General features: G+C 37.8%; 1 protein-coding gene across 1 annotated transcript; it reads right to left on the bottom strand.

Annotated features, from left to right (window-relative positions):
- Positions 1–284: 284 nt before the first annotated feature.
- LOC306756413 (uncharacterized protein) lies at positions 285–26,962 on the bottom strand (the record flags this gene model as incomplete). The annotated part of the gene is made up of 9 exons (XM_079241141.1): positions 285–506; positions 612–823; positions 1,216–1,311; positions 1,681–1,734; positions 3,258–3,329; positions 7,000–7,071; positions 8,920–8,975; positions 24,761–24,868; positions 26,856–26,962. The coding sequence occupies 9 exons, from the start codon at positions 26,960–26,962 to the stop codon at positions 285–287; spliced, it is 999 nt and encodes a 332-aa protein (XP_079097267.1).
- Positions 26,963–27,251: the final 289 nt, after the last annotated feature.

The following is a 27,251-nucleotide window of genomic DNA, read 5'->3' as shown; positions in this document are numbered from 1 at the left end:
AGATCTGAATCATTTCAGGGATGCTATTTTAAAGGGGAAAAAACTGAAAAAACTACAAAACAAACAAACAGTATAGTAGCTTATTTAGTAAAAATAAGGAACTTGACATGACTTTCATACCCTATGTCTCATTCGTGTAGTCTTCCAGGGATTCTCAGCCTTAAAGATCTTCTCTAAAACTACTGATACATTTTTACTACAAATGACTACGCCTGTAAACAAAAACAAACAAGCTAGTAATCCGCAAACTAGTTTGGTTTTAACAAGTGAAGTAATTATGTAACTCATTGTAAAAATGCGGGCGTCCCTCGTCCACCTCCTCTTCTCCTGCTTTTTGGGAATTCACAAATAAAATACATGGTGGATTCACACTCTACGTGACCCCATATCCCAGTGCTGTGCAGTTCCACGCAGGTGGAGTTTATGGTGGGCTTCTCCTCTTGGCTCCAAGCTGCAAATGCTCTCAGAGGGCTGGAGTCTGCATAGATGTAACTTCTTGTTCCATCCTGATAATAAGATAAAAGGACAGATATTATATTTCAGTAGGTAAATCAATTATCCAGTTGTGTGTGTATACACATCATCAGTCACACCAGTCACTATCACTTTACCGTGTCTTCTTTTTTAACCTGAACTCCCACGTAAACCTTTGTAAGTCCTGTCTGACTGATGTAGTCTGACATGAGACGGTTGGTGTTGATGGTTTTCGGCATGGCCAGAGTGCCTCCTCTTAGCTTGCAGTTCAACACAGCCTCTCTGAACCGCCTGGACTCCTTCACAAGGAGGTAGTACATCTCCTCTGTCTCCCTCAGTCCCAAAACGACTGCACGGGATAGGTCAGGATTGATGGTCATTAGGATTCACATTACGTTACCATTTGTCACAGGAATGGTATTTTTGCATACTTTAGACCAACAAAAGATAATAATAATGCATATAATGTAAAGGACTGGCATCAGTGCAACATTATTGCCATGGGATTGTGAATCATTTTGAAAAAGCATGTTGAATTTAAATATTTAACAGCTCTTCTAATTTCCATCCAAAAGGAGTAGAACAGATGTTTTTTTTCATTAGAGCAAGATACATAAACATATTTCCAGATTTACTTTATCTTTAGGGTTGTTCCTAAGTGTTTCTTTTTCATAGTTTAAAATGATATATGTCTAACCTGTCACTGCTAAGTGTGTGTAAAAGTTACAGCCAACGACTCACCATTCTTCACAAATTTGACAGCGTTGCTTAGCTTGCCTATGTTGACATTCAGCTGTTCAACCACCTTCCTGTATCTGCCACAGTCACAAGTTGTGCCTGATGGATTGAACAAGAGTTAGACCAGTTTGAGTATTTATCTGAAGATCAAGCTCATTGTCCTTCCATAAAATTTGGCCACTGTATCCGTAAAATGAATGTTTCTGTGATAACAAGAAGAGAGCAAAAAAAGACAGCCAAGTAACATCCCAAGAATTTGAACTTTATAGGTACTGGCCAGTGCAAATATTGTTTATTTATTCAGAATAAGTACATATGATGTAGTTATTTTATTCTAAGTACCTGTCAAATATGCATAAAGGTGCGATAAAGCTTTGGAAAATAAAGCAGTGTAAATATGTCAACTCAAGAAGAGCAGAAGGTCATAAAGAGACACATTTAGAAGCAGAAATAAATGCTTTTTGTCACCTGGTTTCCCTTTTAGACCACCAGTTCCATCCAAACCTTTATGACCTTTGTCACCTACAGAAAAAGAAAATCCCATGATTGTGATTCAGAATTTACCATAGACATGATCTTTATAATGTTCATATGAAGTTACAGAATTTCTCCAGCAGATGGCGGTATCATACATGTGAAAGTGTTTACACACCCTGAATAAGTCTGCACACACTAACATACTTACTCAGGTCAAAGTTTTAACTAATCACATCAGTTTTTTGTTTTGAACTGATTTCAGTACTTAAGCATAAATATATAACATTTTAATATGGGGTTAATTTTTCAATGTGAGTTTAGATGTAGTGCAGAATGTATTTTAAATCATTGCATAAATTAGCTTCATAGTGGAAATGAGCTTAAGCGGCCGTTGCACATTTTGGGGAAGTGGTGTTCAGTCCAAACATTACAATGACCTACTTTTGCGAGAGAAACAGTAAGAAAAGCTGAATAGTAAAGACTAAAGAGCCTTTTTGAGATGCCACAGATAGTTCTAACTTGTTGTTCTTTTGCCACAGAGCAGGTAACATGATACAAATATCACATATTACTTTTGTGATGTAAAATTCATACTAATACTAATCCAGATGTAAAATTCACTATATTCCAATAAAAACCTGATCAAGAGTGGCCCTGTGATGGACTGGCGAGCTGCCTTTTGCCCAAAGACTGCTGGGATAGGCTCCAGCTTCCCCGCGACCCTTCATTGGATTAAGCGGTTAGGATAATGAATGAATGCATGAACCTTATTAACACTGACTGGATTTTAATTTGGTTTTCTGTTCCAGTTTTGTTTTTTTCCCTTTGTGTGCTTATTTTTGATTTCCAGGTGTTTTCAGAAAATCTGAAGATGTGATCTCCTTTTCTGAGATGACTGATCCAAAGCCACTCTGTTTTAAGCATAGTAAACAATAATAATGGAAAAGAGAGAGTTTTATAAGGGCAGAATATCAGACTCCTCATAAGAATAGAAATAAACAAAAAAAAAAAAAAAAGCAAATGACATTAAGTTGCTGGATATCTATATTTAGCTCTGATAACCTAAAACATAAAAAGAAAGCTATGGATCAAAATATGGAACCAAAAAAGAAATTATTAGTTTTGAACCACTTAATGAACTGTTTTAATGCAAATTTTCCCTTCGCACATTTGTCTTTATACTATCCATTTTAATCTGTGTTAGTAGAGCAGCAGACAAGAGTATTGCAGAGTATTTTTTCATTACAGTGATTTTAAAAATCACTATTTCAGTTATGTTGAATCCTTACAGCGAAAGTTCATTTAAATACTTTTCATGGCGCTTATACAAGAATTAATTTACTCATTAAATGGCTTTATAAAAATGTAATAATGAATATCACGCTACTTGATATAAAGTGGTGTGATATCTCGTTCAGAGATAAAGATGTAATTTGTCATTTAATTACTGTAAACACCATTATTATAAAGGGAATGATACTTACACTACAGTACAGTTTGTTTACTTATGTATAGATTTGGAGGAAAGACAGAAATGAAAACGAAAAGAAAAATGTCTTTCCTCCCACCTTTGTCTCCAGTGGGCCCCATCTTTCCTTTGTGGCCCATTTCTCCTTTAAGTCCCGGCTCTCCTGGTGCTCCTGAAGAAAAGAAAAGAGTGCATTGAAAGCATTGGTGTCAGTTGAGACTAGATTAAGACATTTGTTGACAATAATCTCCAAGTCAAAGCAATGTTTACACACCAGGGAATTACATGTTACAGAGCTACAGGTAATTTCATAAACTGAAAACATCCCTTAGAAAAATATCCATTTGTCATTTCTTCAAATTCCACATGTTGGACTTGTTTAAAAGGCTGTCATGATTGTCACAGAAGCTTTGCTGTAGACAAGATATTGTCACAGACACTAACTAACTAACTAACTAACTAACTAACTAACTAACTAACTAACTAACTAACTAACTAACTAACTAACTAACTAACTTAAGTAATGGGTGGGTGTTTGCAGAGATGAAATGGCCTCTAAATATGAGTCTATTAATACATTTCTAAATTGATAAATGAACATGCTTATGTTTTGGACTTATTTACTTACAGGTACGGGATTTTAATGAGAGCACTATAGAAGAAATCAGACTCTTACCTTATCTATGTGTTCATTTGTGCGTGTTTGTGTGTGGTGTGTATGGTGTGTTTGTGTGTGGGAAAACTGCAGAGCAGACAGAGGCTTTCTGCCAGTCCTTGAATGAGTGTTTCCTCAGGAAACTATTCAACTTGAAATTGATGGAATTTCAAATGTTAAGTGACACACTGGAAAAGCATTTGTCTTTTGGAGGAATATGACACACACACACACACACACACGCACACACACACACACACACACACACACACACACACACACACACACACACACACACACACACACACACACACACACACACCAACACAGTTATTTGTATTCACTTCTAATTTCTCATTTTCTGATGTTGATTTTCTAAATGGTGATATGTGAGATGTTGGCAGAAGCTCTGAGGTATTATGTATTATGTGAGGTCTGCAGCGCAAAGGACTTTGGGAAATTCCACCATAATCTGTATGCAATTTCTATGGAATTTTCTGCAAGAATACCTCAGGGGCTCTTGCACAAAGTAAACATTTATCAATATTAATCTGAGAATTGATTGTGAGAGGTGATTATACTGTAGGTGTTTGTTTTTAGTCACAAGTGCAAACTGAATCTGGCCTCTTGTTGTTCCCTCTGTGCCTGCTGATTGTGCTGTTTTGGAAGTGCTCATGCTTGCCAGTTAAACCGTCTGTCTAAATGGGCAGATAACAGTTCCTCCTATCACTGCAGTCACTTTTTATAATGGCCACCTCCTCCAACTGGTTTAACGACTGGATTGTCCAGCTGCTGGAGAATGGGGCTGCAGTTTTCCACAGGATTTATGGAGTCTGTGACACAGTTTAAACAGCCTTAAGCTACTTCCAAAATGTACATGTAACTGACATAAACAATACTTAGCAGAACGTTGGATCATTTATTAAATATTGCTTTCTCAGTCAAATGGCAAATGTGAACTGTATTTTTCTTGTTAGGGCTCAGTAAAGGATGGAAACAGAACAAGGTCTCATAAACTAAAGAACTCAGCTACTTTTTTCCATTTGTTAAACACACTGAAGCTGCCCCTACAGGTGTTTATAATACTAAAATTAAAGTAAATCCTCCTAAGCATTTCTTAATAAAACACAGTTAACGGTTTATTGATGGTAATAAGCTTGGAAACAGTGTTTTTGTTGACTATTGAAACATTAACTGTCATATATTCCCTTTTAACATGCCAAAATTAAGCAACTGTTTCCTGTAACACTGCCTAAATTAAGACTTGGAATACATGCGTCATCTTTTGAGCTGTCGACAGTTACAAAATCATTGTAGAAACCTGCATTCATGCCTGTCAGGAAGAATACAGACTGAAAACCATAATGACTGGTTTTGCTATATGACAGAATAATGTTTGCAAAGTTGAAAAGTTGAAAACGTTTTGTGTATACACCTTCTCACTTTGGGAAATGGCAGTAACCCTGCTATGTGCTTCACATGGCCTTTATGAAAGAAAACTCTGGTGTGTAAATAAAATTGTGTGCATTTGTAAAACTGTGATGTCACTGATTCAAAAATCTGTGGAGAAAAGGAGCGCAGCCAGTTTCCATTGAGTTTATGCTGGGTTTACAGATAAAATGTGTGTTTACATTGGCACATATGCAACTTGTGTCTGTACGTACATGCCTGCATTCCTTGTGTGCATGCAGCAGATTGCATGCGTGTGTTAATGTGTGTAAGGATGTGTGTGCAAACATTTTATGGCAACTAACTTGGGTTGCAAACTATTCTAAAACCCCATTTGGAAACATGTGGAGAATCTCCTGTTTTATCAGCAGCAATCAACAAGTTTGTTTCCACATGTCTGTCTTTCACAAAACAGCATACTCATGTTGAGGGAAAGCAAGCTGTTGAAATGAGACCAATGCAAAAGACTGCCATTAGGACAGATCACATTAGCTGCCACTGCAGGATACAACGATACAAACACGTAACATGTTTGAGTCAGAGAGATAAAAACAGCCTTTTTTTTTATTGTGTGATTATAAAGCGGTGCTGCAAGTCCATCTCTAGATTTTCCTCTTTTTATACCCTCTGATTGTCAGGGACCTTTGGTGAATAGTGAAAATGTGCTAATCAAGATGTGCTTGGCATTCTATAGGTGCACATAATACTAGGATACTTACAATCATTTGAAATAACGACTATAATGTATTTTATTCGATTAAATTTGAAAATGAATGTAGCACAATTTTAAAAAATAACATATCAGATGAACATCATGTGATATATAATAATCTGTATATAATGTTGAAGTACAGTGTGAAAGTTTACAGTTTTCCAAGGAGAGGAATTTCCTTTCACTATTCACTCCAACGCCAGTTAACAAAAAATGCTTGAAAAGCCACAAAGAGCTCCAACCAGACTTTACAGGACTCAGCATGTTAAATGTTGACTGGGTCCTGTAGAGCCGGAGATGTAGCTCTTCATGGCTCTTCAAGGCAGTGCAACTAGAAAAGAGTCAACTAGTATGATTTGTTTGGAAGGGTTGCCAGAAGAAAGACTGTTTTCTCTAAGAGAACATGGCAGAACAGTTTAGATTTGTAAAGTTGTATCTCAGCCACACGATTTGTGGAACAATTCCCTTTTGGACCTGAGACCAAAATGGAAATATTTGGTCATAATACACGGCACCATGTTTGGAGAAAATAAACACAGCATATCAGCGGCAACAGCTCAATCCAGCTGCCAAGCATGGTGGTGATGAGTTGGACTTGCTTTACAGCAAGTCAACACCTTGCACCTTCTATGAACTGCTCTGTATCCCATACATTTGGATTCAAATGTGAAGCACACACTATCATCTGTCTGACAGCTAAAACTTGGTTCAAATGATGTCATATAACAGAACAATGATCCCACACACAACACCCCCCCCCCCCCTCCCAAAAAAAAAGAAAACAGAAAAAAATATTGTAATGATCTAATTAAAGTCCAAACAAATGCCTGAAGACCTTGTTGAACATAAAAAACACTGTAACAACATTGGTCCAAATTCTTCCAAAATGATGTGACATTGTAATTGACAACTAAATAGGAAAACTATTACTTCAAGTTACTGCTGTTTAAGGTCATACTACATCATCAGCTGCACTGTATTTTACTTACTTTAATGTCATTATGAATTAGCTGAGGTTGTATTTACCCAGAAGTCCTGGTGGTCCATTCTTCCCCAGTTTCCCCTGATCGCCTTCCTCTCCAGCCTCGCCCTGGTCTCCTAGATGTAAAGGAATGATTGTGAAGAGGAATGTGCAACAAGTGACTGGCTATGATTTAGCGAGCGTCTGAGCCAGGGGTGTCCATAGTTGTTCCCTGAGGGCCGCTGTCCTGTAGGTTTTCACCATGTCTTTGTTCCAAAACACCTGGTGCGCATTAAATAGATTCAATAGCCAATAAAATTCTGCTCAGTGACACATTAATTAGAATCAGGTTTATTGGAGCAAGGATCCATGGAAAAGCTGCAGGGTTGTAGCCCTCAACAAACCGGAGCTGGACACACCTAAAATCTTCACAAGAACAGGCTAATTAGAAGCAAGCTACGGAAGACTGTCATCCATGTCTTTAGAGAATAATGTTGGTTGTATTTGAGTTCAACAGCAGAACCAATCAAGTCATGCTGTGACAAAAAACATTACAGATGTTAAAAACATCCAGCTTTTTTGTTTATGAAATGAAATTGCTTATACAGAGTTTATTTGCCATGTAAGAAATATACAAATACACATATATAAGATAATCCACAAACAAAATATCTCAGCAATATTTCTCAAAAGTATTCAGACTTTCTGTAGACAAACAAACTAGCTTTTAATCACAGACTTTTTACATTTGTGAACTAAACTCAGACCTTAAGATTATAACAAACCTGATTTACATCATCAAGGTTTCACAAAATTTTCATCTCATTTATAATCTGGCATTGATTAGATATTTCTGCCTGCTGTCATTTCATCACTCTTAGACATTAGAAGTGTTTAATCAACATTGTTCCTGCTCAGTAAAACCTAAAATGCTGGCAAATCTATTTAAAACTGATGGGAGTCAAAGTACCAGTAAAAGCAATAAAAGTGTGTTTGTTGAAAAAGCTCAAAGTAAATAATAAGACATTTTTGGGTTATATGAAACAGAAAAATGCACGACTGACGCCCATTCAAATATGCACTCAGAGACTGACCCTGTGGTCGGTAGTATCTGGATGAGTCTTGTACAAATAATCAGTTCACTCTAGTGGCAGCTGTCTAAATACACACTGACACAATGGGACTTTCTGGCCAGTAAATAAAAGTCAGTGGAAGGCCTTGAAAGTGGATTTGGGGTTTCAGTCCCTCCTTTGTCCCCTGACTCTTGTAGTTTTACTTCGAGTTTTGTCAGACAGAGAGAATAAAATACAAAATCTGTCTTTTCTCTGATTTGATAAAAAATTAAAAGTGTAATTGGTCAGTGACAACATAATTTTTTTTTTTTTTTTTTTGCTTTTTTCTGAATTCCAGCTCCTTGAGAAACTTCTCTGTGGCTTTTTTATTTGAGCCTCAGCTAAATGTGTTTTTCACTAGTGTTAAGAGCTGAAACAAGAAAAGCTCCCCCCAAAGTAAAGCATAGCTAAACTTTGCATTTTATTAGTTTTGTCTGTCTGAATCAGCAGGGGAACAAGCTACTGGATGCTGTAAAATGGAAAACACACACAGGGAGGCATTTTGTCCAAGAGTCTATGGGTAAGCAGACAGCCAACCAATAAACCACAGGATATTTAATGCTTGGTAGCATTATTATCAGCTCTGCAAACTCTCAAAAGTGCTAGGGGTATCCCCTTTTACACTCTAAAATATAGTTAACACTTTTTACCCCCTACAGAATGAACAAACAATAGTCTACAGGAGAGAGCAAGTGTCCAAGAATCCAAAACTGCGGATGTGTGTACACTTTAACATAAAGCGCAAGCTTGTGTATTTTATTGTGTTCAAATATTCTTAATTCAATGAATGTAAGAGCTTTGGTCCACAAATATGAGAGTTTTTGGCTTCATGCAGTTGACACACTCACACACACACAAAGTGTGATATTTTACCTTTAGCTCCAGGTAAGAGGGAATTGGTGCAGACTTCTGTAGATGCAGAGATGTTGCTGAAAAAAGCAAGAAGCATACAGAGTACCAATGCCCTAGACATCTCAGAACAAGGTCCAGCTTTTTCGGTGTGCTTTAGCGAAAGGCTTTTAAGCCAAGGCAGTACTATGTCTTCAATGTGCAGCTTTAGGTCTAATGAGGAAAAACTGCAGATAAGGTTAGAGGACGTTTTGTTTATTGAACCCACTGATGCACTGGGGTGTTATCAGACACTTGCCAAAATGTCAAACAACACATAACAGACTACTGCATTCCTCTGGGTGTTTTGACCCTTGGATTTCTGACTTTTCTAATTCAGGCCTTTGTTTAGACATTGACAAAACTCCAAAGTCAGAAAAAATTGCAGAATATATTGTTTTTATTTTATGGTAAATATTATGAATACAGAGTTATTTGTGCAAACTGATACTTATAATTGCCAGGCTTTGCACAGAATTACTCCCCATTTGCTTCTCTGTGAGTTTCCTTGATCCTCAGTCAAATGTAAATTACTCTGTTTTTAAAACACTACACATCATCAGCCCCCTGAAATCTGAAGACAGCAATTACCAATCAGCTGAAAGATGACAAGATGATTCATTATTAGTTCATCCTTGAACTTTAAGAAGCATCACTAGTGTTGGAAATTTGCTTTGAGTAACTTGATACTGCTAAACAAATAGTTTAAGGCCTGTAGATTTCACACATAGCTTTTTAGCAAATATAAACTTGGTGAAAACAAAGAAAAAGAACAATGTTGTCCTTTTATGCAAATTTTCAATAGTAGGAGTAAAACTTATTAAAGGTTAGGAGCCAATGTTATCCACAGATCAGCTAATTGTAACCAGTTGATAAGAAAATAACTGACGTTTTTTTCAACCCTCACTGGCTTCAATGTTGACATCATTGCTGTAAAGAAGCTAACTGGGCATCCAAAGACTTGCACACAGAGGTAAACAGTCCCGAAGATGTATGATGCGTTTTCGAAGATGCTCTCCTCTTTACTGGCAACTGAACAAAATTGTTAAAACTGAGGTTATGCACTCTTTTTGTTGTGTGAATGCTGTTATTTTTCCCATAATGAAGATATAATTTATATAATAGCCAACATTATCAGTATCATATGGATCAGTTTCAGTTAAATCTTTTTGATGAGAAGGAAAAAAACAAGAAACAAACAAACAGAAAAAGAGAACAGAGCTGTATTGTTAAAGCAAACATTGTTAATGGTTCTCTCCCCCAATAAGCTCCCTGTCATATCCCAAAAACTGAATTTTCTTTTTAAAAAAAACCAAAAAACAAAAGAGAACCACCCAATTAAACCTTCACTCAAATTCCCCTGACAAAGCCAAATTCACAGGGGGCTCCCCTCCAAAGAATCAGCTCCCAGAATCATGAATTAATGCTCTGGCCACTTCTCTAACATTTTCAACATTTCCAGTTTGAAAATGACATTTTCATGGTGTGTCCATGTATCCCAAGTTTGAATGCAATAATATATTAGAAAAACTAAAGAAATGGATGGATTATTTCTCTTTTCTTTTGTTTTACTGTGTTTCTACTTAGCTACACAGAGCATCTGGTGACCACATATTTACTCTGCAGATGTGTCTGTTGGTAGGAGTATTAATGAGCATTTCACTATTAATCCAGCAACTCCTTTGATACATGAAAAGAAACATATGGACAACAGAAGAAGGTTGGTTTAGACGTATAATTGGTTTGTAAATCTGCTTCACAACTTGAAGTTATCAGTGAAAGTTTGTGTTTCTGCAGAGGAAATGCAGAAATCAGAGAAACAGATGTGACCCACCTGTGTTATGTCTTCACATTACAAATATATCAGAGTGGCAAAGGCAAAGTCAGACATGATGCAATCGTTTGCTTAAGGGGCTTTTTTTTTTTCAAAACCTAAGAACAAAAGAAAAGTTGTTTGCTTTGCTCATCAATTCTGTATTTCGTCTCAGAACTGTCTGGATTCACCTACAATAGTACATTTCACAAAGGTATGAAAGAACATAGATATGCTTTCTGCACCCTGGTATTCATCCAACTGCATCCACGGGACTGTTAATATATCATAAAACCTTTTGCTTTAGATGCCTTGGAAAGACAGAGAAAGCGGGCAGTGAGGCAGAAGAATGGAAAAGAGAAGAATAAAGGATGAGACAATGGTTCAAAAATAAGGCAAGAGACAGGGCTGGGAGCGAAGAAGAAAAACAAATATAAAGATAGTGTGGTCAGAATTGCATATCTTGGCAGAAAGATGGGTCTTCTTATTCAAGAGTTATGATTTCCGAGCACTCATAAGTGCTCCTTCAGGGAGAAAAGTCATTGAGTGTGTTAGTTTAGTTTTTTGAAGCCCAAGGAGATGCTGATCATATCAAGAAAGTGCTAATTAACAAAAGATGTCACTGGCAAGGAGTCACCTTGAAAATTTGCCATAAAGAGGGGAAGAATTAAAAGATTTGTGGGTTGTCTTGCACCCTTATTCCAAAGCCAAACCTTAACGTATTTGAACTTCCAGCCAAGTTCAAACTTATTTCACCTGTTCAAAAAGCCACCGTGCATTATTCATTGTCCTTCATATAACTACTAATTGTTCTGCTGATTTATTTTTGGTCATATTACAAAAGCAATTTAAAGAGTAAACGCTCTCATGTGCATGCAAGTATTTCAGGCCACACCATCAGAGACAGAGCCTAAGTTTCTTTTGGCCTCTGCCACTGTTTGCTCCAAGCTTCAAACTCGTTTTGTTGTTTCTGCGGAGGAATTTGTTGATGTCGAGAGCTGTGTACTTTGGGACATTTTATTTTCCCTTTTTTTTTAATGGTTCTAAACCTTCTACTGTTACTAATTGCTTGCTAGTGTGTCAGCCTGCTTTCCTAAAGCAACATGCTATTGAACTTCTTAGTCCTTAGTCTTTTTCAAACTGTTATGGCCAACATGAAGGGAAAAATAGATAAATTAACATGTTTAACAAAGCAAACATGGGTTGTGCACGTGACAGGGTCCGTGTCTTCAAATGTATACATTTTCGCTCTTTTTCCCCACCTTCATCAGCTGTTTATTAAAGCTATCACTTAACTTTGCACCTGAAAAACGGTGGAAGACGAAACTTTCTGCTTCAGGCATATCTGCCTTAACCTGACCTACCTCAAATGTCCAACAAATCCCACAATACAGAGCCTCACAAAAAGAAAGTTCTGCTTGGCTGATGTGCTGAGAACAAAGGCTGCAGGCAGCAAAACCATGACAATATACATGTAACTAAATAAAGGAGTAATTATTGTAGTAAAAAACTGCTCTGTTTTTATTCTCTTGGAATGATCTATTATACCTCCTTTACATGGCTTCACATATATGACAGCTGCCATATTTGTGCCACTATGTTTTACAATGTCTCTGAATTGACAAACAACTCTGTGTAAAGTGAAAACCCCCTGAGTTTTACAACTGCATTAGCTTCGTTTGCTATTTAACAGATTGATAAGTAATGACAAAAAAAAAGGTACATAAAAGAAGACGTTATTTTGTGTGTCATAATTAAACCGTTCCATTCAACCAAACCAACCTGCACCATTTTTGGGCCCCCTTCAGTTATAGGTCCATATTAAATAGTGGGGTATGCTTAAGGCCGAGCTGCTGGTGTCACACTATACAATCCATTGATTGGTGGACGGAAAATTGTCACTTCCCACAACAAAAGCAAGTGTGATAGGGGCCAAAATGCATCAGTTCAGGGAAGTGTCAACTGCATTTTATTGTGTGAATTGTTTGCTGTGTCACAGTGTTTGGAGGCCCATCAACCCCATAATTGACAAACAGAAACAGGTGTGCACGTCTTTACTGGACATGATTGGAGCTGCAGGTGTAACAAGATGAGCAGGAGGAAGAACCAGGGAGCAGAAAGAAGAAGAGAAGACACTGCTGGAGAAGGGAACAGAGCAGAGTAGCAGGGACTCGTCGTAAGCAAAGGCAGGACCAGGAACCTGAAGGACAGCAGTTGTTCTGAGATCCATTGTTTTAACTACTCAGACCTGGATCACAGGAATCTCCACGATGGCTCAGGAAAGCGAGAGTATAATACGAAATTCATGGAGCTATAGTGGAATGTCGGCTGTAGGGCCAGGTGGGAGGGATTGAGGACTTCTTCTTTGGAAAAGTGGACTGCCGTGAATGCTCTTCTCTGCAGGTGGGCTGGAAACGTGGTGCCCAGCAAGGAGGAAGCGAAACAGAAGAGTTGTCCAAGGACCCACTCCAATCAGCGGCAGTGGACTCTTTTTTTAAAAGGACATTTTTACAAGGGACTGTATTTTAATAGACTGATTTTACTACTTATTTTTAGCATGGCTTTACTTTGCTCACCTTGCCTTTTAGGAGGAATATTGTATAGGAGTCCTGTGTTTTCCTTTTCATAAAATGTTTTATGCTTACTCTTAAACCCCTCAGTCAATGACACAAGGATAAAACAAACGCAAAGTTTCAGTTTAGTCGATTTTGGAAAGATAAAACTGTAGAGGATGCCAGAAAATAGTCAAAGTTTGTTACTTTTTTCCATTGTTGTAACATCAAGTTGGTTGCTGTCGCACTAGTATAATGCCACCGAGGTGTTCTAAACTTGCATGTATAGTGGCAATCTGACTTGCAGTGGGAATGCTCACCTGAATTGGCTGGACCATCCTAAAACCTCCAAACTCTACCAGTACAAACTGAACCGCTCAATGGAAACAAGGCTTTTACCTTACCAGTACAATAGTGGCATCTGACAAGCTACCATAATCGGGTGACACAGAATACACTCTTGCTGGGGTTTGCATGCCGTTTTATTGCTTAAAACTCTCAGAGGGAAAAACAAATGTTTTGTATCAGCATAGTGGCATTTCAACACTCAAAAAAGAATTTAATCTGATATTTTGACTGGCAAATATACAAGTATCAACTCCAAAGCATCCATAAGCCCAAATCTAATGTTGTATGAGCTTTCCTTGTTTATTCACAAATGCTTTGGGAAAGCGAAGCATCACTACAAATATGTCCGTGTGGCATGGGAACACACATACACAAACTTACATGTGTGCAGGAACAACCCTGTTTTCCTTAGGGCTAATTGTTAACATGTGGTTCAAGATTGCTTCTCTAATTAAGAATGTGATTCACACTCCTGGATTGAGGGTTGACTCCGTAGTGGTAACCACACCACAAAACAACCCAGATTTCAGGCTTACAATCCACGCTGGAAGTGCATTTCGTATTATAAAGCAGCAGTAGGAGCATAAACTTTCCGCATGTGTGTCAGTGACAAATCAGTCGACAGCAAACTCAGCACATAAAACATTTACGTAACCTCTGCAGGAAACTGCTTTAATTTACTACACAGAATGTGTGTCACAAGTGGCCAATGCTGGTTGCACTTAATGCTATTTACCAGCAATTTGAGCAGAGAAAAAAGCTTTTCTCAGGAACACACAACCATCAGCAGTGACAATCAAAGCCATGCTCTGAGTTTGCTTATGATTGCACTTTCCTGATGAAGTGACTCAGTTGATTTTCAGGATGGTTCTCATCAGGAATCAAGTAAGGTTTTTCTTTTACTCACTTCAGCATGAGTGCTGCTTTGACAGTGAAACCTAAACAAGACCTCTGAGCAAAACGGCCAAATAATTCTGTTGTTTGTTCCATGTAATGACACACAGGGGTACCCTAAAAACTATCCCTACAAATACTATGAATGGCCATATTCACACATTGTAGCGATTATTTTCAAGTCTTTCCTTTTAAAAGCCACAATGTTGGGGGTTGAAGGGATGACTATGTATGGCACTTGCTTAATTTTGGGACATTTAGTTTTCACTTCTATGTAAGTCATATTAAGCCAACACATTTGCCACTTGTTGGTTTGGTGAGGAAATAACATGGGGAAGGTTAGTGTTATATATTACACAGAACAGTACTACTGCAGGATAAACAGTGGTACTGTTCTGTGTTCTATGGTATCTTCAAAGCACTTTGTGTTGCCTCTGGCATGAAAAGTGCTTAAGTTTGATTTGATTTGATTCAAGCTAGCATTTGGATAGCCTTTAGATAAATCTGGGGAGTCAGGCTCTGTCTACTTTCAGTATTCTGTTCGGCATGCAAAAGCAGAACAAAATCTTTTTACTTTGCAGAATTGTCACAATTCAGAAACTATCCATTCTGGAAGAAGTTGGATTTGCACTTGTGCTTGATTTCACACATTCAAATGCGGTGACACAAGTCAGAAAAGAAATGCATAAGTCATAGCTCCATAAAGACATAGCTGGTTAAAAGGACTGGAAGAAAAGAAAGTTTAAGTCAGATACTGAAAAGGCCTCGTACAAAACAACAGTTGATAGATTTCTCTGTGGCTGTTTCCCCTTATTAGTAGGTTTTTAAAGGGCTTAATGCTTTATTCATAAAACATTTGGATAAATTAATTTGTTATAAAATGTCCACTACTTGATTTTTTTTCTCATTATATATAAGAAAGCCTTCCCAGAAATCTGGCTTCATGCCTTGAACCAGCCTGACCTTCCTGACTAACCAATCTTGGAAAGACCCTCTTGGTCAAAACAACACATTCACATCCCAACTTTCATCATAGGATGAAAACTCCTTTTTTTTTTTTTGTCTTTTCCCATGAAACAACATCACACAGTGTGTTTTCCCATTTTACTCACTGCAAATTATCCAAAAACAATGAGAACATTTCCTGACACAAAGTTTCTTAAATATGCAAATTTACACAATATTTATTGTGTAAATGAAACATGCCTGTCATGGTGGCAATAAATTCATCAGGAAAATATGTCTAACATGACGTGCCTTTTCTTTGTGAAAGCCCAGGTCTTTGCAGCAGGTAGAAATACAACATTGATTTGATGAAATTATGTCAATCTTATAACAGGACAATAATACCGAACTATGAAAAATCTTCAGACCATGCAAATATAGCAGAGAACTTAGCAGCATTACCATTCTCATCAGATTTTTCTTGAATTAGATGCAACATGCCACATTATTTTTTAAGTTAATCTCTAAAGAACAGTGTTCAATGCTAAAAATGTATGATACACAAATATCTGTCATAAATTTGCAAACAAGGATTATTATAATTGTGATTGCTTATCTGCTATCAGCTTTGCTGATTTTATATAAAGTTGCACAAACCCATTGTCAGAAAATCTGGGTTGACTGACTAAGACGATAAACAGCAGTGATGTACTGTTTAGCAAGATTAGAGTTAAGACAGATCACTTAAAGATGCCCCAGTTGCCTAAAGGCCTCTGGTCTTACTTTTAGTCAAAAACAAAGAAGATGTGAGGATTAAATGTTACATTTCAGAATGAGAAATTTCCCAACATGATATGGGTAACTAATTTGATTTGTATAGATAATATGTCTGAAAGTTCTGCCGTCACACTATATGGAAACATTTTTAATGTGTTATAGGCAGCTGAGCTTCTTGTAGAAACTCATTAATACAAACAAGCTTGGTCTGAGAAATGTTTTTAAAAAAAACTACTAATTAAAAAGCATGTATGTGGTACCTGCACAAAAAACAAACATTTATCCTCTCAATGATGACAGATGACAAGTATTTGTGGAAATCAGTCTGACATTTGCTTGACATGGAAATAGTATATAATGGAAAATAATGATTCTGTGGTTGGGGTGATGGATGGGTATTTATGTCTAGATTCAGTTTTGCTGACTTTGGTTCAGTATCCAGTTCTTCCAGGAAGTGTTTTACTGAGAGTTTTGATTTATAACTAAATTTGATTTCTTTTTTAAACCATGACCTCTGGCTTTTCCTGACCTTAAATAAACTATTCAGTTACTGTTCTAATGAAGGTTTAGTATCTTTTTAATCTAATCCTAGATGGCTTTAAATGATTGTGTTGATTTAGCTTGGTTTGACATTTAATTAGCCTCTGAGGATATGTGAGATGAAAATCAGCTGATGGAATTTATGTCATTCTTGAACATCACCTTACACACTGTGCAGCTGAGGTTCCAGTTTTTCCACATACCACAAAGTCTATTACTGTGCTGAACTTTGGATTCTGACACTGGACACACTTCAGTACATCTAATGGCTGATTTTTTTCATTAATCAGTTATTTAAAAAAAAACCAAAACTTGTTGTTGTTTGCTTATTCAAAGTAATAAAGACAAAATGATGGCATCACCCTAAAACTAAAAATGTTAAAACATGTTAAAACATTAAAAAAAAAGTAACTGTCCTGACCAAAAACATCAACAAAAACAAACAAAAATGGTGATGTAAAAACAAACTAACATAATTTGTCAGGGGAAACATCCATGGTCTCTGTTTCTTTTCAACTTTTCTTTCACTGGTACTTGATCAAACTTCGCCTCCAGGCAGTTTTAGCCTCCGGACAAAACACTAATCAAAGATAAACGTGATCAGCAGCATCAGCAGCAGTAGAATTAGACTCAAGCCAAGTTGTGCCTTGTTTGCTGTGTTACCAGCTGGAACAGCAAAGTGGCTCCACCTTGTCAGTCTGTGTGAACGTGACTGTGTGCTTGTATGAGTTGGTGCTTGTCATTTTAGCAAAATGTTTTCATGGAGACACAAACTTTCATCACAGCACAGAAGCAGTTTTGAGTGTTTTGGCAGGTGTTTATATCACATATGACTGTTTGCTTGTTGCTTGGAGTAAAATGGAGCAAAAATCATAAAGGATAAAGATCTTAAGATCTTAATTGATGAGAAAAATGTTATCTGTTCTATCTATAAACATATCATAGCAGTGTATTAAATTCACCTTATGGCTCTGTGTCTGTGTGTTTGTGTGTTGTCATGGCAACATGCGGTTCTGGACAAACTTAGTCTAGCGGGAACTACCACAAATTTGCCTGTGAGCTCTTTTGCAGGTGTTGATATGTGTGTCTGGCAGTCTGTGGATGTTTTCCACAAGACAGCTGTACAAGATGCCATCCCAGAGCTTCACAGGTGCACAGCCGATGTCTGACGTCTCCGGTTGCAGGTTTCTTCCTTTTTTCGCTTCCATTATGAGATCAAACCTTTCATATTCTCTGATTACTTTAACTACCTCAGGGTGTCAATAATATTATTCATTACATATGTGACTGTGATGTCTGCTCCTGTTTGCACCTCATTTGCATCTATGGATACACATGTGGGAGTATGTTGTAAAAATCATTGTAGCATGTCGCTGATGTGAGTCCTGATTTGCTGTCATTTGCATTGTCTCCATTTTGTCTTCCCGGAAAAGTCTCCGGGGAAAGTTTGATGAGCTTCCCTGATCCTGTCTAAGGGATAATCATCAAATTTCTAGTCCGAGTTTAAAAAACCTCTTCTATTTTTAGGAGGTAGTGGGATGTCAGCATGCTTACAAATGTCTTTTTTTTGTACCTGTAAAAAGAAAAAGCTCCTGATCAGATTAATAATTAACCTTCAGGCTGAAACACAGGCGATGACGTGCAGACATTCAGGCAGACAAACTCACACTGTGGTGGACTTTTTCAAATGCAAACTAAGACATGTTGCACATATACTTTCTATATAAGTGTAAGCAAAATAAATTGTCACTTAAATTACTACAAAAATAGGGCTTTGTATAGTTTGGGCCCTAAATATTGCTTTATTTCAAAATAAATAACTTGACTTTAAAGAAAAATGAAAGGAGGTGAAATATGGCAGCCTGCCCAGATATCCGCACAAATATCTGTTTGTAGAGCTAGATACATTTAATTGAGCATCATTTTGAAAGTTGCAGTTACTGTGGACAATCGGATCTTGTTTCTTTAACAGAGGACGACTTGGAGAAACAAGCAACTGTGAATAATTCAACATGTTGTTTTACATTGAAATGAAGGACTGTCCATACTCTTTGCCCCTTGAGAGGAAGGAAAAAATAGCCAAAAAAAAAAGACAAAGGAATCATAATGGAAAGAAAATGAGAGTCAGCATCTATGTAGCGTTTACCAGATGGAGACAATTCAAGAGGGAGAGAAATGTCAAAACTGACACGGAGGTTGCAGCTTTCTGCTGGATAAGTAACTCAGTCTAACAGCAAAGTTTATTTTGGCCTTATGTTAGAAACACCGCAGATAGTCCAGCAACTACTTTGGTCTCTCATTTAAGTCAGAAAATTTACTTGCTATATAAAATGACAGAGACAGCAAATTTGCTAGGTAGCTTACAGGGGAAAATTCTTTTAGTGCACCACTGGAATAATTCTCACACACTGGTGCTTAAAAAAAAAGACACCATTTGACCAGATTCTACATGTTTTGCTGAATAAAGTCTTTAACCATCATCATTACTTACATTCCATCCCCCTACAGCCCATTCCTGTTGCTTGGGATTGGACCATCTAGGAACACTGTCATGCCCAAAGTAAGTATCTGAGGATTGAGTTCATGTGTGGAAGTAGAACATAGCAGAAAACTGACTAGCAGATTGGGATTGTCTGCAGTAATGTGAATATGAAGAGGAGCTTTCAAGTTACAGAGAGACCTGAGCTAAAATGTTAAGCTGTCAATCTATCAGTCCAACTACATTCCATACCTGAGCTTTGGCCACAGGATGTTGATAGTGACCAAAAGAAGAAATCTTAGATAAAAGCAACAGAAGTAAGTTTCCTGAGGTAGATGCTGTTTGAGGTATATCCTTCTGGGAGCGTCAGAACAGACCCAGGAATCTCTGGTAAACTGTCTCTTAGGAATGGCTCGGTGTTTCGCTGAAAGAGGAAATGCAGAAGATGGATGCATGGGTTTTACTTTTAACATCTTTCTTTTGTGTTATTTTCTTCTTGTAAAAAAAAAAAAAAACCTTCAAAGGCTTGAAACAAAAATGATCCACAATGCAAAATTCTCCATTTCTGTTTGTAAGAAACTTTACGTTGATGAAAAAAAACGTGAATCTGCTGGCAGACAAGCCTCTTCCAGTAACATATCAAACCTATCAGAACATTTTCTCCTCCTTGACTTTAAACAATGTGGCAATACTGTCTAATACTATCCGCACACACAGACGCTGCTTAATTTATCCTTATAAGCAACTGCAAAAGCTTTTAATCAACTTCTAACCCCTGCATAATGTAACCTGTAAGGATTTAAGACGCTGCCTGGAGTATAGATCAGTTGCACAAGCGTCTCTATCTCACTCTCGATGAAACGTGGGATTAGATAGGGAGCTGTGAGCCACAAACTGTCGTGTGCAAGTAGCTGGCAATTTTAAATAATATGAGTCAGATGGGTGTTGAGTAAACCACCTCTGGAGACCTCAGCATTTCTCACGGCTCCACCTCACAGCTTTGGATGTCACAGTGTTTTTATAATGTGCCTCATCCAGACCTGTGGTTGCACTTTAATATTAAAAATCCTTCCTGTTCTCCATGATTGACTTAAGCTTGAATTCCTCCTGTGTTTCTGAACTACACTGAAAAGTCTGGAAATGACTTCTGGATAAGAAACAACAGGAGTTAAACTGGCGCCACATAATGCACCTTATGGTGAATCGCTGCTGTTGATTTTTTAGTGCTTCAATGTGAAGAAAATTATTGTTTATTAAAATAAAATACCTTATTTTTAAAAAAAGAGATCAAGAAAAGAAAAGAAAAACAGAATTATTTTTAGATTTTTGCTATACATTCATAGTAAACTTTTCTGTTTTTACATTTTCTTGAGGGTGAACATATTATTTTCACTTTAACATGTTTTGGTGAATGTAGACGTGGTCTCATTTTCAATATACTGCTAACCTCTTTGTTTACTTAACATTTTGTGAGCTATTTTGTACACCAGACATGACAGGCTGCTAAAAATACAGACGGGCTTCAGTGCTAATCTCCTTGTCCCCTGTCGGATAAGAAGATTAAAAGAACAAACTGAATCTTCCGCCCGGGTTAAAATTTCTTGTGCAAGCACAGTCTGATCATCCTCAGAGCCATTTGAAATAACTACACATATGACCATGTCATCACCTAATATTAAAAACATTAGCAACAGTGTAAGAACGTTTCTAAATATTTGTTCATGATTCCGGTGATGGTTTAGCACATGGAGGTTTTACCCTGTGTTATTTTTAATTGTTGGATCCAGTCAGTCAGTAATTTTGGTCATTTTAACAGTCTTTTAAACACAGTTGATGCATAGTTGGATGGCTTAAACAGAAAATGATGGAAAACCTTTAATGATACTTTCATGTCGTTGAGGACAGATTAGTGTTTGGGAGAATTCCCCTCGCGCCCCTGAACACTTTGCAAAAGTGGTTTGGTTGCAGTTTAAAAGCTTCCTGTTCTTCTACATCAGCTTCTTGGCAGCTTTGCCTGTTTTTCTCACACTGAACACACACACACACACACACACACACACACACACACACACACACACACACACACACACACACGTAAGAGAATTTCTCACCACTCATCTGTACAATGACCTCACCTCCTCTTTGAATGTTCAGTCAAATTACTAAAAAGATGAAAAGATATGTTTCACCTAAGTAGTGCTAATACTATTTTGTGAAACAACTTTTTTTGTTTCACAATCATATTTTTAACTATGCAGACTGTTTAGCAGGAATATGACCTCTATAACGTGGAAACTGATGAATGATTAATGCAGAAAAAAGCACCCCTTCCACTATGACTTCAAGGCTGGACCTCTTTTTCCAGACTTCATTTCTGCTGTCTGCTGTAGTACTTACTTGTACGTAAGTGTGAGCAGCTTGTGTGGTGAAAGCGGCTATCACCAAATTTAGATGTTTTGCTTCTCTTAGCATGCCACACCATCACAGTTTCTCTTTCACAGAGAATTAATCAGGCCTGTTACCAATTGAAGTGGATCCATTCCATAGAAATGGCTCTTTGCAGCAATGCAAATGCTAATTTCTAGAATTTCTAGATGAATGTTTTTACATCAATCAGGTCACTTCAGTGTCGCCAAATGATTTGGTTATTAAATTATGTTATTTCAATGATTAATAAAAGGAAAATGAAAAAAAAAGCTGTAAAAAGTTTTTAAGGGTTCCACTTGCTGTAAAAGAGAAAGATCAGATACAACAAAAGCCTCTTGAACTACCAAAGAATGCTACTAGAAGACGTTGGACTCCAGTATAGATCTTTATTTTTTAGGCTTTTTCTGCACGGCATAAATCACTGACACAGAAAATTTAATTTGTGGTGGATGACTTATGGAATGACAACAGAGGGCTGGAGCAGCTTTTAAGGACTGAGGTTGGAGCCACTAATGTTGCTCTAGGCACGGTTAGGCCTGCACGCTTACGTGTGTGTAAAAGTGGGTGTGTGTATGTGTATTTAACATAGATTTCATATAATGCCAGTAGATTCAGCATTACAATTGCTGTCATAATCTATTTCATCCACATAACAGACTTGCTTACCTCACTGCAAGTCTTATTACAGGAAGACACCTCTGTTCACAGATTTATCAGAATCAACTATATGTGTACTATGGGATGGCAGCGCAAGCAACAGACGGCATCATAGCTTATACCATGATGTGTGGGCTGAGATCATGATGTGTGGTTTGAAACTGTGATGTGTGGTTTTGGACGGCTGCATGAAATATGCCTCCATGTTGGTGACATGACAGAAGACCGACCTAGACTGCTAATAACTCTCACATTCACCCGATAAATCAACCCAAAAGGGTGAATTGTTAAACTGTGACAAAAGACAGGGTGGAGACACAAACTTTTGATGGAGTGAAACAAATTGATTTCAACTGAGATTTCTTTCAAACGCACAAACACTGCTCTGCAAATGTGTAAAGCTGGATGGGAAAAACTGACTGTTTTGCCCAAACTGGGAATGAAAAAAAGATTGCTAAAGAGAACTATTGCTTTAACTATATGCTTCCAAAAAAGGGAGAATTGCATTTAGTGCATTTATTTGTGTGCATGCATGCATTTATTCATGATTAAATTTTACGTTCGTTAAGTGTTGCCGATACGCCTGTTTTGAAGATCAGGAAAGATCTGACTCTCTGAAATGTCACACAGCTGTTTTAAATAAATGGGAATCTCCTGATAAAAATACATTCCTTTACAAGAGAGTGAATTTGGCTCATGGGATTATCTTTGGGTTTGGAAGATTTTTCCTGTGAGGTTCAGAGAATTTGGTCCTGTAACTGCTTCTGTTCCTGACAGCAGAAAGCGATTACAGACTAAATCTCCATGTACTTATTATTCCCTTTTACTGTTGCTCCAAATAAGAAGTCTTCCTTTGCCAAATATTTCCTTAATCTTCATTCATTCATTTTCTGAACCACTTATTCCAATTCAATTGCGGGGAAGCTGGAGCCTATCCCAGCTGGCTTTGGGCGACAGGCAGGGTACACCCTGGACAGCTTGCCAGTCCATTGCAGGGCCACACAGAGAGACAAACAACCTCCATGCTCACACTCACTCCTAGGGGCATTTTAGAGTGACCAATTAACCTATCATGCATGTCTTTGGATGGTGGGAGGAAGCTGGAGTACCTGGAGAGAACCCACACATACATGGGGAGAACATGCAAACTCCACACAGAAAGGCCACTGACCAAACCAGCCAAGGATCGAACCAGTGACCTTCTTGCTGTGAGGCCACAGTGCTAACCACTGCGCCACCGTGCAGCCTTTCCTTAATCTTGTCTTTGCTTATTTTTTCCTGTCATGTCCTTCTGTTTAAAAGTGGAAAAATATTCTCTTTACTGTGGGGAACAGAAACCATATCTCAGTTGTCAGCAAAATTATTCAACCCCAATTGTATCACTGTATAAAAACTGTCATTTGAAGATGGCAGTTAAGGAAATATTATACATAAGGAAATATTTATACATTTACAAGTACATATTATTGCTGTTCAGGCTTGTATCGTTTTGCAATATAATGAGTTTGATTTATAAATCATTCCAGCTGATGCATAAAGTTTTTTTCAGGATACAAAACACAAAAGAAAAAATTGATTTTTTAAAAATCCAATAGTTTATTTTTCATTTAGCTTACAATGGCGATGATATTACAAACGAGCAAAATGCAGTTGTGTGGAGAGGAGGAGACTCTGAGAAGAGGTGGGTATTTATGTTTTAACAACTTTATTTTCCAGAAAAAACAACAGAAGCTCATGATGATTCTCACTCAATGTATGTTGTGAGTCTGCAGAGGGACGGTAAGCTATTAGTTTGACCAGAGATTTGTTGCTTAGGCTCTTTCCTTGCTTGGTGAAGGCAAATCTTCAGATGGTGGTGGTGGTAGAAACAAATATGACATTAAACATTATGGTTCAGGCTCATTATTACTGACTGTTCCACTAAGATATGGCGAGGTATAGTACAGACGTACCAAGTTCCTTTAAACCCTGTTTCAACCAACAAACACATTTATTCTGGCTTGGTTAACTGAACTCTGGTTTCTCAGTTAGTGACGTTGTTCTTTTTAGAGCCCACATCTCCACTCATCTACACGCTTCAACACTGCCAGAAATAACCTGGCTTGCATTAACATTGATTGCCTGATCTGGCATTTTGTTACTAATCCAACAAACAAAGCAAATTAAATTTGTTTTTTCTTCTTTTTTATCAAAACTCTATAATAAAATGGCAACGCAGCTTTAAGAGTGTAAATATATATATATATATATTTTTAGCTTGCACAAACTCGCTATCTGTGGGCAAATTTCCTTCAAGAATTTATTTTCCAACCAATAACAGATGTCTTCTCTTGACTGCATTTTATTTCATTCTTACTCTGTTCTTTGCACATTTCTGACCTTTTCCCATCTCACCTCTCCACCCAGCCAGCGATGACAGCGATGACAGGCTTACAGATAAAAGCATATGCATGAGCTGGAACATATGATACAGCAAACAGGAAGGAGTGAGGTGGAGGACAACTGCAGATGACAAAAGATGATTGAGTTTTGATGAAACACTGGACTAATCAAAGATTTGTTGATTTATGGTGTTGGCTCTGGGTCAGGTATTATTCCACTGTCTATTAAGATCTGACAATATTTCCCCATAAAAGAAAGAAAGAAAGAAAAAACACAGGCCTTGCAACAGTTTTAGTCAGAAAAATCAAGAAATAGACTTAAAACATGCTTTATCAGTACTGTTGTAAAGCGTTTGTCCCTTACTAACAAAGTAAAAATGAATACATGGTGGATATAAACTATAAAGGATTTGAAGGGATTTCATCCCCTTTTCTACTTAGGCGTGTGCTGTTTGCACCAGAAACATCTTGAGATACTTTTCACCAGAACATGTGGTTATGTCATTTTTGCTTATAAATCTTTGTCACATGCTGGGTCGAGAATCCTCTTCACCTGAAAGAAAGCTGCCCCTTCTAAAAACACCAAATTTTGTAAATCGTTCTTACAAATTGTTCAGTGGGATTTGTGAAGATTGAGATTAAATCACAATAAACAATAAAATAAACAGCCTTGCGCTAGAATCTGGAGCTATATGATCATAAATATTCTCTGTGTTTAAAATGCTATTTTTGTAATTTGCTAATACTATTGAAATTCATATACATTCATATCTGCACCTTAAATTTATAAACTTCCTTAAAACATGATCTTAAAAGTATTTCTCAGCTCTTTTCATTATGACCTGATAAACACAAATTAAAATGAAGTTTTGGGATGAGGCACCCTTTACTACTATAATGTATTTTAAAAAAATACAACGTAACTTTCTGATCTTACAGCTCACTAGCTTCTGACTTGTTTTGATTGGATTCTCACATTAATTATGCACAATCCTTTGGCCTTCATTGGCCTACAGCAGGGGTGCCCAAATTCGGTCCTCGAGATCTACCATCCTGAAAGTTTTAGAAGCAACACTTGTCTAACCCACCTGAATCAAATCAATATGTCATTACCAGGCCGCCACAGAGCTTGATGACATGCAGGGGAGGGAATCTAGCCATTTGATTCAAATGTGTTGGACATGGGTTATGTCTAAAAGTTTCAGGACGGTAGATCTCTATGACCGAACTTAGGCAACCCTGGTGTACAGTATCCCAAGTTTGAGAAACCTCATTTTTACAACCTAGTGTTGCAGCCTTGTGTGACAGCTGCATATTGTTTTACGGCAGGGGTCTCAAACTCCACTCCTCAAGAGCTGCAATCCAGGAGGTTTTTGTTGTTTTTCCAGATCCAACACCCCAGTCTGAAATATATATGGGCCATTTGAAGAAGTTGACAATAAGCTGTTTGATCCATTTGTTTGGATTCAAGTGTGTTGGATCAGGGAAAGAATGAAAACCTGCTGGATTCTGGCCCTGGAGGACTGGGGTTTGAGATTCCTACTTTACAGCATGGCCTGACATGTCACCAACTTTATTTGAATAAATGAGCTATTTTAAACATGCACCATTACTAGCTCAGCAAAGAAACACACGAGAACACAACTGGAGGAAGTAGAGGAAAAGGAGAAAGTGACAGCGCAAGAGATAAGACAAGAGTTAAGACATTAAACTGATTTCTACTGGTTGGAAACAGCGTCACTGTTCAGATACTTCAATGCATCCTTGACCTTATCGTGGTTGGTAGTCAAATAGATCCACCAGAGGGAGATGCTGAAATTAGATTTTTCCTCCAAGTTTGTGGTCAGTTCTAATTGTTTGTAAACATGGTAATGGTGGAGGACATTATGATAAAGGACATTCTTTAAATAAGAAATAGAAAAAGGCAGCACAGAGAGTGTGATGGTTTGTTATGTCATTGAATTTGTCACAGCCTCTTCTTCTGTGTTCCTTCAGCAGGTTGCAAATCAGCTGTAGTGCTTTATATTACCCCATGCTTGATACTGATACCATTCAGTTTGTTCTCTCAGTGTACAGATACAAATGAGCCTTGAAGATGGACCCTCTGCCTGCGTGGCTGGGAGGTTGCCTTTGGGCTCCTGGGGCCCGCGTTCTGTCTGCTCTGGGTGGTCGGTGCCTGGCGGGGCTGGGCTTTGCCGGTCCTGGGTGGGTGCATGGCTGGCTCTAGAGCGGGGTGGTTGGGGTCTGTGTTGGGGATGGCTGCTGGTCTCTGTGTTCTCCTGGCCTTCCTCTTGCCTTTGTGTGTGTGGGGTCACATTGGTAACTCTTCTCTGAACACGTTCCACTCTGTATGTTCTGCATGTGACACAGACACCGAGTCGCCTGCAGGTTTATTTACTAACAGCAGCTAGTTTTCATTATGTGTGTCTGATTTAGGTTGTGAGTTCTAGGTTTTCTGGATAGTTGATGGCTTCATCCTCCTGCAGGGAGAAGATGACTGCAAT

Source organism: Telmatherina bonti (assembly GCF_933228915.1).
Source record: "Telmatherina bonti genome assembly, chromosome: 5".
Taxonomy (NCBI): Eukaryota; Metazoa; Chordata; class Actinopteri; order Atheriniformes; family Telmatherinidae; genus Telmatherina; species Telmatherina bonti.
The sequence above is the reverse complement of the archived record's forward strand: the minus strand, read 5'-3'. Positions and strand labels throughout refer to the sequence as shown.